This window comes from Ahaetulla prasina, chromosome 14, assembly GCF_028640845.1.
Source record: "Ahaetulla prasina isolate Xishuangbanna chromosome 14, ASM2864084v1, whole genome shotgun sequence".
Lineage (NCBI taxonomy): Eukaryota > Metazoa > Chordata > Lepidosauria > Squamata > Colubridae > Ahaetulla > Ahaetulla prasina.
In genome coordinates, this window is record NC_080552.1 from 21,179,794 (window position 1) to 21,200,334 (window position 20,541).

Consider the following 20,541-nt stretch of genomic DNA (forward strand, 5'->3'; position numbering starts at 1 on the left):
GAAATGTAAAAAAAGAAAGAATGAAAGAAAGGCTTGCTTTGTTTTTCAAAAAGGCCCTCACATCAGCAATTCTAGCTTCAATGTTTATTTTAAAAAGATACTTGACAATGGAGTAATGAAGTATAATTTAAAAATGAACCGAAAGTTGTTTTTGTCGGCTTCAGTTATTGACTGCTATATTAAGGAATACACCAGAGAGAGGCTACACACAAAGCAGCAGGCAAGGAGAAGAAACAACAGATGTTTTGTGGCGATGACAAACCTTTTAGCTCACTGTAGCCACAAGCAGGGGAGTGGGAAAGGAAAGAGTCTGCCTACGAGATTAGACAGAAATTCTTAAAACTGCCAGACAACAGAAATAGAAACGAAAATCCTACAATATTTCTCGTACCAATCAATCCAGGTGTTGTTGCAAGATGACAGGTGTGATACCTACAGACAATTTTTTTTTATCAGGTATTCACTGAGAAACAAACATTGGCAAGAGAAAAAAAAAATACCAAAAGAAAAAGCTCCAAATTATGGGAAGGTGATCAAACATTTGTTGTGCCTCTATTACAATCCGGTTGTAGGAGAAAAGCAGACAGAACTGTGGGGGGGGGGGTGGAGTTTTTTTTGTTTTGTTTTGTTGTTGTTGTTTTTTTATTTACATTTATATCCCGCCCTTCTCCGAAGACTCAGGGCGGCTTACAGTGTATAAGGCAATAGTCTCATTCTATTTGTATATTTACAAAGTCAACTTATTGCCCCCCCAACAATCTGGGTCCTCATTTTACCTACCTTATAAAGGATGGAAGGCTGAGTCAACCTTGGGCCTGGTGGGGCTTGGACCTGCAGTAATTGCAGGCTATTGTGTTCTAATAACAGGCTCCTTACAGCCTGAGCTATTCCGGCCCCCTTGTTAAGCGAGTCCTAAGCCTGGAGTCCTTATGTTCCCACAAATGGTCTCAGTTCAACCCCTCTTGAATTCTGTTGACCTTTACCTGGCCCCAATTAATGTATAGTCCCGATTCTTTGTGCCGGAAACACCGCTCGGTGTCTTAAGCCATTGTTTCTTCCTTGGTTATCTGGGACTCACTGTCTGAATATTCCTTTCATGACGTCTTTTAAACCGTTATATATTCCGAAAGTTGAGCTTTAGGCAGCTATCTGCTATTTGATAGATCAACACAATGACATTTCGACTCCTTCTTTCAAACATGTAAGACTGAGCTGCGATGTCCTTTCATGTTGGCATTGAGACAATAGCTTTTAATCTTTCTGGAAAATGTGGGCGGAAGATTTGAGGATACATTTTACAAATCCATTCAAAGTCTCCAAGAATCATTTTTTAAAAAAAAAAAATTAAAAAAATAAACAATGAAGAAGAAGAATGCCTAGCAACTCCCGCCTCGGCCACATGAAGGTGGGAATCGCTGCTAATTCAGAAATCGCAAGACTTTGAAATCTCCGAGAACAGCCACTTCATTAGCCGGCATTTCAGAAATATTTGAAGGAATATATATCCCCTGAAGGAAGAGAGGAATCTGTCAATGTTGCCAAATTAGAGGCAGGGGGAATGGAATTCTAGTTTAAGGGGAAAAAAGCTCTGGAAAAAAAAATTAAGAGAACGATTTTCCCTTATTAAAATTATTTTAAACTATACAGTAAAAAAAAAACCACACAATAATCATGAGCAGTAGAGAAGATTCACCCCATGGCTTCAACTCACATTTGCCATCTAATTTGGGACGGGGGGAGGGATTGCTTTCTGAGGGATCTCCAGAAGGTTTTAAAATAGTGTGTGTCTTCTCAGAATTAAGCCCACTGGGTTCAATTAGACTTATATCTTTTTAAGTAAATATGTACAGTGTTGTAACCTGGGTGTATTAAATCCTCGCTGCCCCCCCCCCCCCCCGAAAAAAACAACAACTCAGGGGCTACATCCAGGTAGAACAAGCATGGGCTGATACAACTTTTATAATCGAAATTATAAAATTATAGCGCCTCTGTGGCTCAGACTGGTAAGACAGTCTGTTATTAACAGCAGCTGCTTGCAATTACTGCAGGTTCAAGCCCCACCAGGCCCAAGGTTGACTCAGCCTTCCATCCTATATAAGGTAAGTAAAATGAGGACCCAGATTGTTGGGGGCAATAAGTTGACTTTGTATATAATATACAAATGGATGAAGACTATTGCTTGATACAGTGTAAGCCGCCCTGAGTCTTCGGAGAAGGGCGGGATATAAATATATAAAGGGCCGGGATAGCTCAGGCCGTTAAGAAGCCTGTTATTAGAACACAGAGCCTGCAATTACTGCAGGTTCAAGCCCGGCCCAAGGTTGACTCAGCCTTCCATCCTTTATAAGGTAGGTAAAATGAGGACCCAGATTGTTGGGGGGGCAATAAGTTGACTTTGTAAAAAATATACAAATAGAATGAGACTATTGCCTTATATACTGTAAGCCGCCCTGAGTCTTCGGAGAAGGGCGGGATATAAATGTAAACAAAAAAAAATGCAAATAAAAAAAAATTAAAGGTAGAAAGTCCATTTCTTTACACCTCTCACTAATTTCTATCCCTCCACTATATACTAAATACATTTTGTTAAGTTTTATCACATTGGTTTATTTGAATCTTCTTCTTTTATACATACATATACATATACATATACATATACATATACATATACATATACATATACATATACATATACATATACATATACATATACATATACATATATATCGTGGGTTTTTTCCTATCAAAGCAACCTGGTCTACCCAAATATGGGAGGTTGCATACTGCTTCCCTTTCGCCTTTCAGCCCCAATCTAGGAGCCCTCCAGGCAGTCGCATTCACGACAAACTATTTTGTGTTGAATTTACTGACAAAGCAATAAAGGGAGACTAGTATAGATCTATTTCAAGCTATTTAGTTCTCATCAGCTAGCCATTTGTTGTTAGTTGAGAAGTCGTGTCCGACCCATCGCGACCCCATGGACAACGTTCCTCAAGGCCTTCCTATCCTCTACCGTCCTCTGGAGTCCATTGAAGCTCCCACCGACTGCTTCAGGGACTCCATCCAGCCACCTCCTTCTTTGCCGTCCCCTTCTTCTTTCGCCCTCCATTGTTCCCAGCGTGAGGCTCTTCTCCAGTGAGTCCTTCCTTCTCATTAAGTGGCCAAAGTATTTGAGTTTCCTCTTCAGGCCTTCTAAAGAGCAGTCAGGGTTGATTAACCTTGGGGAAACATGTGCTGAATGCTTTTCTGTGGGTTTAGAAGCATGGTAGCCAACCATAGGACACAGAGAGACTTCACTTCCATGCCTATTACATATTTCCTTCATAAATATTCTGCTCACAGCATCATAGGCACTTTAAAAAAAAATTAGAAGGTTGTGAAGATGTGGCCTTCACCACAGCCATTAGGGATAAGATACTTGTATGTGCAAAATGAGTAGTGAGATGTCTTTCTCTTTTTTCCAAAGAGCCTCAGCTTAGTTTTTTCGCTAATCAATTTATATGATATTCTTTTTTTTTTTAATCTCTTGGCTGCCCAGAACTCTCCTGGTTAGATGGGCAGCATTTGTTGAACGCAGAAAATAAATATAAATTACATTTTGTATTAGAAATCCATATGCATTGTTAAAAAGTGAAAGTGCACCTCTTCATTTCGTATCTATTGGGTTTTTATTACCTTTCCTCTACTCCGTCCTCATAAATTGGTTTATCATGCACTGCAGGAAGGTGATAAATGATATTTAACCTTTATGAATCTTGATTAGCAAAACCTCATGGCAATGAACCGTTCTCAAAGAATATATATATATATATATATATATATATATATATATATATATATATATATATATATATATATATATATATATATATATATATATCATCAAATTAACACTGACAGCTATAGATTAAAAGCCACCAGATATTAAACTATTAAGCCTTCATTTCGTTTTTTTTCACCTCCATAAAAACATTTTCTTTGCAAACTACCAACCCGTTACATTATCAGTGATATATCAGTTTAACATGCCTAATGGAAAGCTAAATCAAGACCATGTCAAAGAGAGGCTATTTGCAAGGTCATATATCTATTCACTAATCAAAACAAGATCTTAAATACAACAGTGAGCTATAGTTTTCTGAATTTATATAGGGCTTCCAGATGCGATAAAATATCACACTTTCAATCAATAGCGTTACATTTCCTCTTCAATCTCAGATTTTATGTGAGCCGTGCAGAGTCAGCTGATCTGGTTCGATCCATGTTGGGTTACGGTACCCATCCAAAGTTTAGAGGCTGGGTACATTCATGTATTATTCTAAGTCCAGGTAAATTTTAACCACTGAGTGCCTAAATAAACCACAGTGACTTTGTTCATACATAGCACTAAATCATAATGGGCAAGTCTGGCCAGGATTGTTCTTATTTATTTTATTTATTTATTTTGTCACACAGTATATATAAGCATAAGCACAAAATAACTATACAATATATAAACATATATATAAGCATGTATGTAATAACTATATTCATTGGATATAATGAAAGGAAACAATAGGACAGGAATGGTAGGCACCCTTGTGCTCTTATGCACGCCCCTTACAGACCTCTTAGGAATGGGGTGAGGTCAATAGTAGATAGCCTTTGGTTAAAGCTTTGGGGATTTTGGGAAGAGACCACAGAGTCAGATAGTGTATTCCAAGCATTAAAAACTCTGTTACTGAAGTCATATTTTCTGCAATCAAGATTGGAGCAGTTCACATTAAGCTTAAATCTATTGTGTGCTCATGTATTGTTGCAATTGAAGCTGAAGTAGTCTTCAACAGGAAGGACATTGTAATAGATGATTCTATGAGCTAAACTCAGATCATGTTGAAGGCGGCGTAGTTCTAAATTTTCTAGAACTCCGCCACCTCCGACAGGACCTGTGTTTAACTCATAGAATCATCTATTACAATGTCCTTCCTGTTGAAGATTACTTCAGCTTCAATTGCAACAATACACGAGCACACAATAGATTTAAGCTTAATGTTAACCGCTCCAATCTTGATTGGAGCGGTTAACATTGATTGATTGATTGATTGATTGTGTGTGTGTGTGTGTGTGTGTGTTTTATTATTTTATTTAGAATAGAATAGAATAGAATTTTTTATTGGCCAAGTGTGATTGGACACACAAGGAATTTGTCTTGGTGCATATGCTCTCAGTGTACATAAAAGAAAAGATACGTTCATCAAGGTACAACATTTACAACACAATTGATGGTCAATATATCAATATAAATCATAAGGATTGCCAGCAACAAAGTTACAGTCATACAGTCATAAGTGGAAAGAGATTGGTTATGGGAACTATGAGAAGATTAATAGTAGTGCAGATTTAGTAAATAGTTTGACAGTGTTGAGGGAATTATTTGTTTAGCAGAGTGATGGCCTTCGGGAAAAAACTGTTCTTGTGTCTAGTTGTTCTGTTGTGCAGTGCTCTATAGCGTCGTTTTGAGGGTAGGAGTTGAAACAGTTTATGTCCAGGATGCGAGGGATCTGTAAATATTTTCACGGCCCTCTTCTTGATTCGTGCAGTATACAGGTCCTCAATGGAAGGCAGGCAGGTAGCAATTATTTTTTCTGCAGTTCTAATTATCCTCTGAAGTCTGTGTCTTTCTTGTTGGGTTGCAGAACCGAACCAGACAGTTATCGAGGTGCAAATGACAGACTCAATAATTTTGTCCCTCTATGGAGGTACCACGATTACAAACACCAACAATCATAAAATCAGGGGGTTGCAGGTCTTCCAGTTGAACACCTGCCCAAGACAGGAGTCTTTATTCCATCCCAAACGTTTTGTCCAATCTTTTCTTGAAAACCTCCAGCAAAGGAGCACCCACAACTCCAGGAGGCAAGCTGTTCCACTGCTTCATAACTCTCACTGTCAGGAAATTCCTTATTTCCAGGTTGGATCTTCCTCTGGTAAGCTTACATCCATTGCTTCTTGTCCTGCTCTCAGGTACTATGGAGAATAAATTGACTCCCTCTTCTCTGGGACAGCCCATCAAGTATTCAAAGATGGCATCAGGTCTCCCCTAAGCCTTTATTATTTATTTATTTATAGAACAGAACAGAACAGAACAGAACAAAACAGAACAGAACAGAACAGAACAGAACAGAACAGAACAGAACAGAACAGAATAGAATAGAATAGAATAGAATTCTAGTCTAGTCTATTGTAGTCTAGTCTACTCCAGTCTAGTCTAGTCTATCTGTGTTGTTCTTCTCTGCATTCTTTCTAAGGTCTCAACCAGTGGTGGGTTTCATTTTTTTTACTACAGGTTCTGTGGGTATGGCTTGATGGGCATGGCAGGGGAAGGATACTGTAAAATCTCCATTCCCACCCCACTCCAGGGGAAGGATACTGCAAAATCCCCATTTCCTCCTGATCAGCTGGGACTCAGGAGGCAGAGAATAGATGGGGGTGGGGCCAGTCAAAATTTTTACTACCGGTTCTCCGAACTACTCAAAATTTCCGCTACCAGTTCTTCCGAACTAGTCAGAACCTGCTGAAACCCACCTTTGGTCTCAACATCTTCTTTCTATCATGGTGACCAGGAGTGAACACAGCACTCCAAGTTTGGTCTCACCAGTGCAGTATTAGCCCCTCCCAGAACATAAGAGCACCTGTTTGGTCTCCTTCCTCTTCCTATAAGACCGTGTTGGGTCCCCTTGCACGATGATGGGCTATTCAACTCTCTGCAGTACTGCAGCCCCATGAAAGCAGAATGCATAATTAACACCTTAATTCGCCAGGACGGTTTTCTGACTTTTCACACAAAGGGTGTTGTGTCTGCGCCCCCCGAGCCGGCCCTGCTGCCAGAAAGTGACTTGGACAGTGAGGGGGAAGGGCCGTCAGGACTTACCTCGGGAGTACCGGCTCCCCTGGCTCAACTCCAGGAGCCAGAAATAGGCCAGGTGGAAGAGATAACAAGGCCTCCGTCCCCTGACTCTTCCTAGGAAGTGCTGAGTCATGGAGCCACACCCAACAGGATATAAAAGGCAGCGAGAGCTGCTGTGTCTCTTTGTAACAGGCAAATCCACTGATTGAGCTGACATTTGTTCCTGGGTGACTCACCAGCGTCGTGGAAGATAACGTAGGCTCTTGGCAGACGCTGGCTATTCTGCTGCCAGAGCTGATAGTGCCGGCTAATTAAGCCATCACTTGGACGGAGGCGAGGGAGGACAGAACAAAGGGCAAGAATGGTGGCCTTTCAGTTAGAGAAGCCCACCTTACGATCAAGGTCTCAAGAATGAAATGTAGAACTTGACCTGAAGTCTGAAAGAAAAGACCACAGTTCTCTTAAATTTCATCTTGGATTTCATCTTGAATTAGAAGCCTCTTGCATTTCATTGGAAATCAAGGTTCTGCTCCCACTCATCTTTCTTTACCTTCATTTGTTTTTCAAATATCTCTTTTTCTTCCATTAGCAACAACAAAACAAAGCCTGCATTACAGGCGCAGATCAAAGGGGAGCTCTAGTCCTCCAAAGATTGACCTCAAAGTGGACAGCTAACCTAAGCATAGTTAGGGGTCATCGTTACAGCCCTCCACCTTAATTGTAATTATTAATTGGGTTGACTTAGATGACCCACAAAGCCAAACAACAACATGGCTTAGCATGTTATGCAAACACAGTTGCTCTTCTAAAAACCAGCAAAATATTCAGACTTGCAGGCATTAATTAAAATACTCATGAAACCGTCCCGTCTTCTGAATGCAGCTGGTATCCTTTCTGTTTGTGTGAACGTTGGCCCAGCAAAATTAAGAGGTTTCTACCTACTTTGCAATCACTTTAAATACTACAGTTCTAAAATCAATCCCCATAAGGGCTGGTTTCAAATTGTAAGATGTTTAAAAAAAAAAACAACACCAAAACATTTGGTTGTTTTCCAAAACTGAAATTTACTAGCTTCCTAATATCTGGGTTTCTGGACATGCAGTCCCATTTTTGTTTCTATGGAAACAGGTGACAGCTTGCCCACAAATATCACCTGAAGTTTTAACATAATCAAGGCATTAAATCAGTTATTTGAGTCTGGTCTATCAGCTTTCCTACCGAAAAGAAAGAACGTGAACAAATCGTGCTAAAAGCTAAGGGGGAAAAAAAACCAACCAATAAATACTTGAGAAATCATTGGAAACGTAAATTGTTGCATCCTTAAAGCCCAACGTAGACTTGAGCAGGAAACAATATGATTCCATGCTGTTACCTCGTTTTTACAGCTATTTCTCACACCTCGGGCACAATCTAGCTCACATGTCGTGGGATGTGCATTGTGAACCAAGAGTCCCAGTCATCGGGTACTTGCTGTAACCAGGTCAGGATCAAGAGAAGAGAGTGAAGGGAAATATATATATATATATCTGACCACGCAGAGCCAAGAGACCAGCAAAAATGAAGCAATCAAGCAAGGCCACTGAGCTGAGTGAGTCACTTCTGTTCACCCTTTGCGATGAGCCAGCATAGCAAGAGGGATGATGAAAATAATTCATCATTTTCATCCCTGAGCGATGCACGGCTCTAACACAACGAGCGATAAGAGCTGACATTAAAATACAATTCAATTAGAATTACTAACTCTGGGGGATATAAATACACCTTTAAAAGGAGAACAGTTGTTTGCTGCTCTCGAGATCTCGTTTCCAAATAGACCAACCTGCACCGGGTCAAATTCGCTAATGAAATCCAACTCAGTAGCTTCAAAAGAAAGCCGTTATTTCTGATTTCTTCCTAGGAGCTATGAAAAGTTTTGAAGTCTATTTCCAGGATGCCCTGAAAAGGCTAAAATATACAATTACGGGTTCCCGGGGACTATCATTTGTACGTAGCCTTGCTTTCTACATTTTCCCTGCTTTGTGTAGAGTTTTTCTTGGGTTATGTTCATGTTTTAACTCACAGCAGATTGTGTATTTTAAGAGAGGATTACATATATTACAAAGGGAAGAGACTGGTTAAAAAAAACATCTCTAAAGTATGTCAAAAAAATTGTTTTTTTAATCAGTTGGTTAGGAAATTCTGGGAGAGTTTAAGTCCACCCATCTTGTCAAGGTTGAAAAATACTGCTATGGAATAAAAAGGTCAAGGTCAAGGTTCCCCTCGCACATGCATGCTAGTCGTTCCTGACTCTAGGGGGCGGTGCTCATCCCCGTTTCAAAGCCGAAGAGCCAGCGCTGTCCGAAGACGTCTCCGTGGTCATGTGGCCGGCATGACTCAACGCCAAAGGCACATGGAACGCTGCTACCTTCCCACCAAAGGTGGTCCCTATTTTTCTCCTTGCATTTTTTATGTGCTTTCGAACTGCTAGGTTGGCAGAAGCTGGGACAAGTCACGGGAGCTCACCCCATTACACGGCAGCACTAGGGATTCGAACCGCCGAGCTGCGGACCTTTCGATCAACAAGCTCAACGTCCTAGCCTCTGAGCCACCCAGCAGAAGCTGGGACAAGATATTTTTAGATATTTTTAATATATTTATATATTTTAATATTAAAAATATTTTGAATATTTTGAATATTTATTCACAATGGAATAAATGAATGCAATTTAGGCTTTGTAATTTTAAAAGGGGATGATGTGTGAAGCTCTTTTGCTGGCAACAGCCCTACATACAGGGTTAAACTGAATAATTAGTATACAAGCACTACCGTGGTTTGTTTGTTTTTTGGGTTTTTTTTTGGAAGACATAATTCTTGAGAAAACGCAGGTTGAATAAGGAATCCAAGCTGTGATTCTTCCCTCCTAACCCAATTAAACCATGTCCCTTGTAGGAGAAGGCAATGCCGTTGGTGTATAATTCTACATCTGTGCCTTTTCTTTAAATAGATAAATAATGACATTCCAAAACTAAAGTTTTCAGATTTAGAAGCTTTGTGGGGGATTTTTATTGCCTTTTTCCGAAAAGCAGTCTTATTCAGTGAACGCACCAACAACTTGGCAATCTCAGAATTTATTGTTCATTAAAAATACATGCTAATTATCGCAATTTTAATTAAAGTATTATCTGGTGTACGTGAAATGCAATTATGTGCAACTAAGCTAAGCTGTTCAACAGGCTAATATTTGCAAAGAAGGGCAGCACTGGAATTGTTGCATATATGCATGACCAAGTGTTGTAAATTTTCAAGTAACAAAGTGATACATGGAACTTGAAGCTGAGCTACAGCCACACAAAAAACCAAAAACAGCCATTTCTAGCCCAATGTTCTGACCCAGCTCCCCAAACATGACAAATACTCTGAAATTAAATCAATTATTCCTTTATTAGGAGCGCCAGCAGCCCCGGCGACAAGTTTCTCTCTCACACAGCAGGCTAACAAGTCTGCCCCACAGGGAGATGAATAGTTGTCTGCCGTATCTATTCATCTCCAGCCCCTGCCTTTTATCCCCAGAGCTAGGGTGGGGCCTTGCTAGCAGTGGTGGCTCTTCCGTCCCAAGGACCGGCCCATAGATTTCCACTGCTCTCCTCTCCTCTGCCTTCTGTGCATCTGTGCGTCAGGCACTGGACCCAGCTGTTCCTCCTCTTCCTCATCAGCCATCTCCAGACCTGGGGGCTGTTGACTCTCCATCTGAGGGCTGATGGACAGCTCAGCTTCTGTCTCTCTCTCTCTCTCTCTCTCTCTCTGCCAGCTCCATTCCCTCTTCCCCCTTGGAGCTCTCAGGTTGCCTTGATGCTGACCCTGACTCCTACACCGCCTCCTCCTCCTCCGATTCGGTTGCTGGAGGGGCTGGCGGCCGACAGGCCACAACACCCAACAGGCATTATTCAGAAATTAATGTCCTTTTATTCTATTGTCAATACAGGTAGTCCTCAACTTACAACCGCAACCGAGTCCAAAATTTATGTTGTTAAAGTGAGGAAATTTGTTAAGGGAGTTTTAGCCCCATTTTACTTGCCACCGTTGTTAAGTGAATTGCTCTAGCTATTAAGTTAGCAACACGGTTGTTAAGTGAATCTGGCTTTGCAAAAGGGGATCACATGACCCCGGGACGCTGCAACCGTCATAAATGTGAGTCACTTGTCTAGCATCCGAATCAAGACACTGTGGGGATGCTTCAACGGTCATAAGTGTGAAAAATAGTCATACGCCACTTTGTTCAGTGTCAAACAGTCACTAAACGAACTGCTTTAAGTCAAGGAGTACCTATAGAGAGAGAGAGAGAGAACGGACTATGGTTGTGTTGTTTTAAGCACGGCTTTTCAAATAGTCACCGATATTTCTTCATAAGCAAAGAGACAATACTCCACACAGCCTCAAAGATACAAAAAGCTTTAACATTTCCACAGAACGATTACACAGTTCTCTGAGCTTGGAAATTCCCTTTCTGAGGTTACCCGACAAAGATCAACAACTTAGTTTCAGCTGAGTTACATACCCAATTTTCACTCTTCTTTTTTTTTTTTTTTTTTGGCAATGCTGGTGGGTAAAATATATGAACTGTAGCCTCTCAAATAAATTCACTCCCTCGCTGCGGAGATTGTTAAACTGATTGCATTGGGATCACCAAAATAAGCAGATGAAGAATCATTATACTATTAGGAGATTTATCGCATTGCATCATTCAAAGGGCTGCATATTATCCTTCTGAATAATGATGAAATCTTATCAGTGTACTCTAGCTTAGCCATCATCTGTTGATTGAGCCGTTGGCAGAAAGAAGTATGTAAGCTTAAGATAACAGTGTTTAATGTTAGGCTACTTTCTCTCTTTTTTTACATATTGTTGGCAAGTTTATTCTGCATCTAATAGAATATGTGAAACACACTAGCTATTGGCAATACGTGCATCTGGCAATTATAACCATTTATGATCGGTGATGCCCCTACTGCTAAATAATATTTTAGCAACAATTGTCAACAGCTGGCAGCATTTATTTGTCTATCAAGAATGTGTCTTCGGACCAAATCACCAAGGAGGTACGCTATAAATCAAGGAAAACTTTAAACCTAAAACACTAAAAGTAATTTAAAAGGCTGGATTGAAGAGGTGTGACAAGTCCTATTCCCCATATGGGAAGGAAACCAGCAACTACCCATTTGTGCTTATACAATGAGAGTATTAATAGAGAGAAATTATCTCACTCAGAATCTTGCATTCATACATTTCTAAAGAGGATTCCACTTTCTAGCCCAAGTGCATTTTTCTAGTTGCAAGCAATATTGGGTATATAAATTTATACAAAATAACAACCCTATAAATATGTACATGCACGAGCTTTGTACATATTTATTTTTAATCAATGTTTTACAAGCCCATGAAAGATGCATAACCAGAGCAAAATATATATATATATATAAAGTCATTCAAGCAAAAGTGATCAATAATTAAAGCAAAAAATGAGCAATTAAACATGAAGAGAAATGAAAATAGTACTATTAGGACTCCTAGAGAGAGATAAAAATAATAAAATGTGCTGACTGAAAGCAAATTTTTTAGAAACTCTATCAAATACCACACCAAGAGAAAAGAGAAACACTTGACTTTATTCCATGCCCAAAAGGAAATGCGATGGCTGCAAAAAAAAAAAAAAGTAAAGGAAAAGTTTTCCTTTTTGTAAAAATAAAAATAAAAAATAGAGGCAAGATGCTTCCTTAGATACTAAGGGCTATAGATTACTTTTAGTAAGATGAAAAACTGCTTACTTAGTGAATTGCCCTTAACATACAAATCAAATTAAAAAAAAACATCCCGGAACAACTCAAAAAGCTTAACACGGTAATACGTAAGGAAGAGATCAGAATGAGACACAAATTGAATTAGCGCATTCCTGGCATCGAAAATGCTACAGCAAGAGTGTACAACCTTGGCTACTTGTGGACTTCAACTCCCAGAATTGAGAGATGGCCGTCTGGGGAATTTTGGGAGTTGACCAGAGGTGGAATTCAACCGGTTCAGATCGATTCGGGCGAACTGGTAGCACTGACGATCAGTTGGTTGCCTGCTCATCCAACAACCTTAGTAGCTGCAAAATTGAATGTGTGTCTTTGTTCATTGCAACGTGAGGCTACCAATGAGTTCGGGTTTCCTTATCCGCTCACCGTTGTGTTCTTGCAATCTGGTGCTTAGCTTCCTCCCCGTTTCTCGTACATAAGTCACAGGGGCAATCCATGCAGGGATTAGAGAAATGATTTTGCCAGAGAACTCTCTGCATGGCATCATTAATTGCCCAATATTTCAACGCAGAAGGCAACAACGTGAGTTTCATAGTTAGATTGGCAACCGGTTCTTCTTTGGTTGGCCTTCATCAAGCTGTGTCCAAATAGGCACGACTGTATCCAATCAAAGGAAAATCCAATCTGTCTCTAATCCAGGGTTTCCCAGCCTCGACAACTTTAAGACGTGTCGATTTCAATTCCCAGAACTCCCCAGCCAACCATGTCTTTTTATTCAGGTGGAAAAATAACTAAAAATACTGTTTAACATGTAAATCCGTAAACACCGTTTGCCAGAGGTGGGTTTCAGCAGGTTCTGACCAGTTCTGGAGAACCAGTAGTGGAAATGTTGAGTAGTTTGGAGAACCGGTAGTAAAAATTCTGACTGGCCCCACCCCCATCTATTCTCTGCCTCCGAAGTCCCAGCTGATCTGGAGGAAATGGGGATTTTACAGTATCCTTCCCCTGGAATGGGGTGGGAATGGAGATTGTACAATATCCTTCCCCTGGATTGGGGAGGGAATGGGAGATTCCCCTGCAACACCCACCAAGCCACACCCACAGAACCAGTCGTAAAAATATTTGAAACCTACCGCTGGCGTTTGCTTTAAAATTTCATGCTACAATGCCTGGAGAGCATTGGTGAATTAAACGTGTTTCTTAATTTTACATGTTTACATTTTCTGATAGAGTTGCATTCCAACCTTTCTGTTTCTGCAGAAATAGAAGTTTCTAGCAACAGTGCCCTAATTTCCACCACCTTTCAGTCTTTTGATCTGAAAAGGCCAGTCCACACCTCAGAAATATTGCTCCCGGGATCGAAATGGCAATGCGTAATTCAACTTCCATTAAGCAATCGGGCGCAAAAAACTTTGCATTAAAGAAGGCAAAACACAATAGCTATATTTTCTTTCTTTCTTTCTTTCTGTTCTAGCATCATTGGAATGCTTTGTAGAGAAGCAAAAAAGAGAGATCTCCTGCCAGGAGGCATTTACATGGCTTAGCTGGGACAGATTAAGAGAGCTATCATTTGTGGACCGCTTATGGCTGAGATCCCAGGCATTGCTTGGAATTCAACAGAAAATGTTTCCAAGTTGATAAGACTGGATCTTGGCGAAAATTGCTTTTGGTTTAGAGCAGGGGTGTCCAATCTTGGCAACTTGAAGACCTGTGGACTTCAACTCCCAGAATTCCCCAGCCAGCCATGTTGGCTGAGTGGGAAATTCTGGTTGTTGACGTCCACAAGTCTTCAAGTTGCCAAGATTGGACACTCCTGGTCTAGAGAATTTCCAGAAATCCTGCCCTGGGACCATAAAATACCAAGTTATGGCATGGTTATAATTTGCTAAACCTTGAGAGTTTTGGATTGTGGACAATCCACATTATACATAAACCGTTTGTTGCTAAGTAACAATTCAACCAATTATAGCAAAACTCTATATAACATAAATGTCCATGGAGATTCTCAGCCATCCAGGTCATGGTTGAACCAAAGGTGCTTTTTTTTTTTTCAAGAGGCAACTGGACTTTCTGATTTTTCTTCGAAGACCTTTTGCTTCTCATCCAAGAAGCTTCTTCAGCTCCTCTTCTGTTGATCCTCCTTCCTGCTTGACAGACCCAGGAAGTGCAATAACACCCTGAGGTTAACCTCTGCAGTGAAGTGACACGGATGGGGTCTGCTTCAGGCAATATGAGCTCATGGTGCAGTTATTGTCCTCTCTTCAGTTAGGAAATACTTTGAAGACTAGAGACTTATTTGAGCAAGAAGAAGCTTCTGCTTATATAGAAATTTATTTAAGCAGAAACATCTTCAAAGGAAAGGAATAGAATAGAATAGAATAGAATAGAATAGAATAGAATAGAATAGAATAGAATAGAATAGAATAGAATAGAATAGAATGCAGAATGGAATGGAATGGAATGGAATAGCACAGCACAGCACAGCACAGCACAGCACAGCACAGCACAGCATAGTACAGCAAAGAACAGAACAGAACAGAACAGAACAGAACAGAACAGAACAGAATAGAATAGAATGGAATGGAATGGAATGCAGAATGGAATGGAATGAAATGGAGTGGAGTGGAGTGGAATGGAATAGCACAGCACAGCACAGCACAGCACAGCACAGCACAGCACAGCACAGAACAGAACAGAACGGAACGGAACGGAATGGAATGGAATGGAATGGAATGGAGTGGAGTGGAGTGGAATGGAATAGCACAGCACAGCACAGCACAGCACAGCACAGCACAGAACAGAACAGAACAGAACAGAACAGAACAGAACAGAACGGAACGGAACGGAATGGAATGGAATGGAATGGAATGGAATGGAATGGAATAGCACAGCACAGCACAGCACAGCACAGCACAGCACAGCACAGCACAGCACAGCACAGCACAGCACAGCACAGCAAAGAATAGAATAGAATAGAATAGAATAGAATAGAATAGAATAGAATAGAATTTTTTTCAACAGAAATATGTATGAATATGTATAATTGTTATGAAAAAGAAAACCGTAATAAAAATAAAATTTTAAAAAAAGAATTTTTTATTGGCCAAGTGTGATTGGACACACAAGGAATTTGTCTTGGTATATACACTCTCGGTGTACATAAAAGAAAACATTATCCAGAATTCTAAGGTACAACACTTAATGATAGTCACAGGGTACAAATAAGCAATCAGGAACCAATCAGTATCAATATAAATCGTAAGGATACAAGCAACAAAGTTACAGTCATACAGTCATAAGTGGGAGGAGATGGGTGATAGGAACAGTGAGAAGATTAATAGTACTGCAGATTTAGTAAATAGTTTGACAGTGTTGAGGGAATTATTTGTTTAGCAGAGTAATGGCATTGGGGAAAAAACTGTTCTTGTGTCTAGTTGTTCTGATGTGCAGTGCTCTATAGCGTCGTTTTGAGGGTAGGAGTTGAAACAGTTTATGTCCAGGATATGAGGGGTGTGTAGATATTTTCACAGCCCTCTTTTTTGGAAAACCAGAAAGTCCAATTGCCCCTAGAAAAAAGCACCTTTGGGACTCGGTAACATAACTCGCACGGATATCACCTTTGTATGTGAGGTGCTTGTCCTGCAATGGGTGTCAAAGGTTAAAAAAAAACCTTGCTCCTGGATATTGGTAAGGCATCCACCTTTGCCGTTGAGGATCAATTTTTCATTAGTGGCCCAAGATAGTTTGCGACCTTCCTCGAATTCATGGTGGGAGCTATATAAATCATTCTGATATTCCTGCCAGGCGACACTCACCAAAGCCAAGCCCTGGGGTCTCCACTAATTGCTTACTAAATTACGTAAGGGAGCCCGCTGAAAGAAAGGCCGGGGTCTGAGTTTAAACCGGACTGGCACTTTGGACGCGTCGTTGATGAGAACACCTAGCGACAATGCTTAGGTAGGTAGTCAGAGCGCAGCCGCTGCCTGGGAATGGCTGAGCTGCTAATTAAACTGAAGAAAATAAAACTGTCACTGCAGGGTAAAAGCAGCTAAAAGAAAACAAACACTAATTGCCGTTTCATTGTTAAATAAAGCACTGTAAAGTAGAATAGAAGGTGGGTGCAGGAGGGTAAATAGCTATCCGCGGATCTGCTTAGGGGTTGTTTTAAATAAGCGGAGCCAAAATAATCATCCCCCAGTGAGGAACAGATCAAGGCAGACGCAAGTATTGTCTTGAAATAGTTAATGTACATCTGATAGTCTTGCTTAAAGCAGGCATTTATCTCGTTTCCTAAAAGCCGTAACTCGCGGGGTTATCAATTGCCCGTAGCCTTGCGCTTAAAATACAAGTTGCATTATGAAATGAAATGTGCGTTCGGTCCACCTCTGAAACGATAATTGGGTTGTTACTTACATTCTGCTGCTCGGTATAATTTTGTGCCCATCTCTGAACCACGTCACTTGTGGTTTGGGGAAACTGGGGATGTGGGGGACGTTTAGGATAGCAGCTTCTCCTTCAGGTACGGTTTTCCACTGGTTCTCATCCTGGAAACTTCCCATGTCTGCAAAGAAAAGTTTGGACTAAGAACTCCAGAAGTTTCTTTTCCTTTGCCATGCCATAACAAACCGCGCCATTGTTTTCAGGGTCATCATTAATATTGTAATCGTTCAGCTTTCTAACAGTCGATGGCATTGCTGTCACTAAGCGGCAAGCCGTCGCAGACTTTGTGTTACCGCTGAGGAGTGCCGCTTTGTGAGCGTGTGCTGAGGCATGAGACGAAGCCCAGTGACACCACGACACCTAAGAAATCTGTCTGCACTGCTGCTTGTTTGCATTTCATGGGATGGGCAATTGATTGACACAGATTCACAGAAGGCAAACGTCTGTCATGTAACGTTGCAATGCAGACAAGTATTCTGAAGGCACATGAAAATCTAATAGCTCGAGATGACAACGTTACAAAGGTCCTTCTGCTTGGTACCTGGGCTGGTGAGAATTTTCTTTGCTGGGGAAAAAAGAGCTGAACTCAAACCAAGCTCAATTCCGAAGAAAAGAGAAGGAGTGAGGGCCCAAACGCCAGCTATACGAAATAAAGGGAGCAGCAACCTAACATGGATTACAAAGTACCAAAGCAGGCATAAAGTAAAGGGTTATAGGAGAGCTTCTGATCTGGGATATTTAAGTGCAAAAGTGGATCTGGGTGAGCAAAATATCTAGGGATGCATCTAGAGAGACGGCTTGTTCACTAGAAGGAGGCAGAATTCAGAAAGGGGGGAAAAGGCCAGTTAAATACAGACGAAGTTAAATAAGCCACTCAAACCTTTCATAGGATCCCAGGAGCGCTCAGAGAATGAATTGTGCCCAGAACAATTGGCAGAAGAGCTTTTTTCCCAATATTATGTGTCATGGTATCCCTGCTGTGAACTCATATTTCATAAGTGCCCTGCAGGGTGACCAACTTCTGCAAGTTTCCAAATATTTCCCAAAGCAAACAGATGTAGGACAATGGATCAAAGAGCAGGAGATTTTTCAATTTGGAATAACGGGGCAAGAGAGTTTTCGGCTACCGACACCATTCAACCAACTGCCTTCCGACAGATGGGCCTGGAATTGAGCAGTCACCCACCGAAGAAGAGAAAACAGCAGAATTAAGATTTAGGGTACGGATTGTATCTCCCATTTCGTGCTGGGAAAAAAACCCATAGATATTAGGCCTGTTTTATTCTGAAGAAATTTACTTGTGTGGAAATGTTGTGTCTGAAGTTAAAAGAGGTTTCAGGGCCATGATTGATGAGATGGATGAATGAAGGAAAGGAAAGTAATGGACTCTTTAAAAAAAAAATAATACTGCCCAGTATTTCAATTTCAAAATGAGTCGTTATTTCAACTGGGGTTTTATTGGCAGTGTGATTTTTCTTCTGGATCTAAATGGCCCGTATTTTTTTTTTGTTTTCCATTGTAATAAGATTACCTACTTAAACAGAAGTATTGAACCGTGCAAGTACTTCTAATTAACCTTGTTGTTGCACGATCAGTTTAGCCTTCAGAATTCAGACACTTTCTAATTAAGAATTGCCAACCAAGTCCTGTGGACCTCTTTTGCGTTAATTTGCAACTCAGCTAATTATTATTTTTTTCCAAGCGTAAGAATTTTGCCTTACGAGGAAAGTTATCCAAGGCTTAAAGTTTCTAAGGCCTTCCTAGTTTTATTATGATTTTAAAGAATTGTTCCGTACTTATAATTCATTGTAAGATGTAAGCTTTACATAACAATTTATTGTAAAACAATTACTTTGTGGTTGCATCATCTAATTTAGGGAAATGGTCTCTTCATTTTTTGTTTATGAAACATAAAATCCCTACTATAAAAGAGGAATTCCAATTAATATCGTATTATGCTGAGTGTAACATTGCAGCTAACATATATATCAGCTTGGCTCTTGCCCTCCCAAATGTAGGCCAGAGAATAATTAAACTAGCACTGAATCAAGGGGAAAATGGTAGAGGCAGAAGGAGCAAGGCAGGGGTGAAATGTAAAATTTGTTACTACAGGTTCTGTGGGCGTGGCTTGATGGGGAGGGGTAATGTGACTGGGTGGGCGTGGACAACTTTTTTTTTAGTTTTAAAAGCATTTTTTCTACAACCTCTTCGGCCGAAGAGGTTGTCAAAAAATGCTTTTAAAAGCCTCTGATGATCAGGCAACTCAGCTGGGATCACCAGAGGAGCCTTTTAAAAGCATTTTTTCTACAACTTCTTCGGCTGAAGAGGTTGTAAAAAAATGCTTTTAAAAGCCTCTGACGATCCCAGCTGTGCTGCGCGATCATCAGAGGCTTTTTTTTTGCTTTTAAAAGCATTTTTTCTACAACCTCTTCGGCTGAAGAGGTTGTCAAAAAATGCTTTTAAAAGCCTCTGATGATCAGGCAACTCAGCTGGGATCACCAGAGGAGCCTTTTAAAAGCATTTTTTCTACAATTTCTTCGGCCGAAGAGGTTGTAAAAAAATGCTATTAAAAGCCTCTGATGATCCCAGCTGTGCCGCGCGATCATCAGAGGCTTTTTTTTTTACTTTTAAAAGTATTTTTTCGCCCGAAGAAAAAATGCTTTTAAAAGAAAAAGAATGATGATTGTGCGGCTCAGCTGGGCATGTGGGGGGCAGGGATTTTTGCTACCGGTTCTCCGAACCGCCTGCTGCCATCACTACCAGATCGGGCGATCTGGTCCGAACCGGGAGCATTTCACCCCTGGATCGAGCCTCTTCAGCCATTGTAATACCAACAATGACACCACACTGAACCTCTTACAATGGTTGCAACTTTAAGGCTGCTAATTTCCTCAATAAGTAGGTTGCACTATGGAATCTTTGGTGCTGCCTGAGCTTGGTTGTTGGTTGTTTCATTGCCCAACTAGGGAGAGTCATCCATGCTAAAATCAGTGCAAAGCCCACCCCCATCTAACACTGATGATGTTACCTAGTTGGGTAATGAAACATCTGCAACACAACAACCAAGTACAGAAAGCACCAAGGATACCACATTGCTGTTCCTGGCTTTGCACCGGCTAGCAATCCTCAAATGTCTTTGTTGTTGTTGTTGTTTTCACCCAGGATCTTCTCCATCCCAAATACCTCACAATAAAATCATTAATGTTATAGGATTAGGAACACAAGTGAAGCCATTCCTCTTCAGAGGTGTCCTAGTTCTAAAGTGGCATATTCATTACTTAAAGGTTCCCCTCGTACATATGTGCTAGACGTTCCTGACTCTAGGGGGCGGTGCTCATCTCCATTTCAAAGCCGAAGAGCCAGCGCTGTCCGAAGAGGTCTCCCTGGCATGACTCGATGCCAAAGGTGCACGGAATGCTGCTACCTTCCCACCAAAGGTGGTC

The 20,541-nt window shown here is 40.7% G+C and overlaps 1 protein-coding gene across 4 annotated transcripts in view; it reads right to left on the reverse strand.

Annotated features, from left to right (window-relative positions):
* SDK1 (sidekick cell adhesion molecule 1) overlaps positions 1-20,541 on the reverse strand; it is a 503,056-nt gene that overhangs the window by 385,212 nt on the left and 97,303 nt on the right. For all 4 annotated transcript variants that reach the window (XM_058157083.1, XM_058157082.1, XM_058157085.1 and 1 more), the window contains one exon: positions 17,072-17,219. In XM_058157083.1, the coding sequence (XP_058013066.1) occupies positions 17,072-17,219 (148 nt within the window). The remainder of the gene's footprint in view (positions 1-17,071; positions 17,220-20,541) is intronic.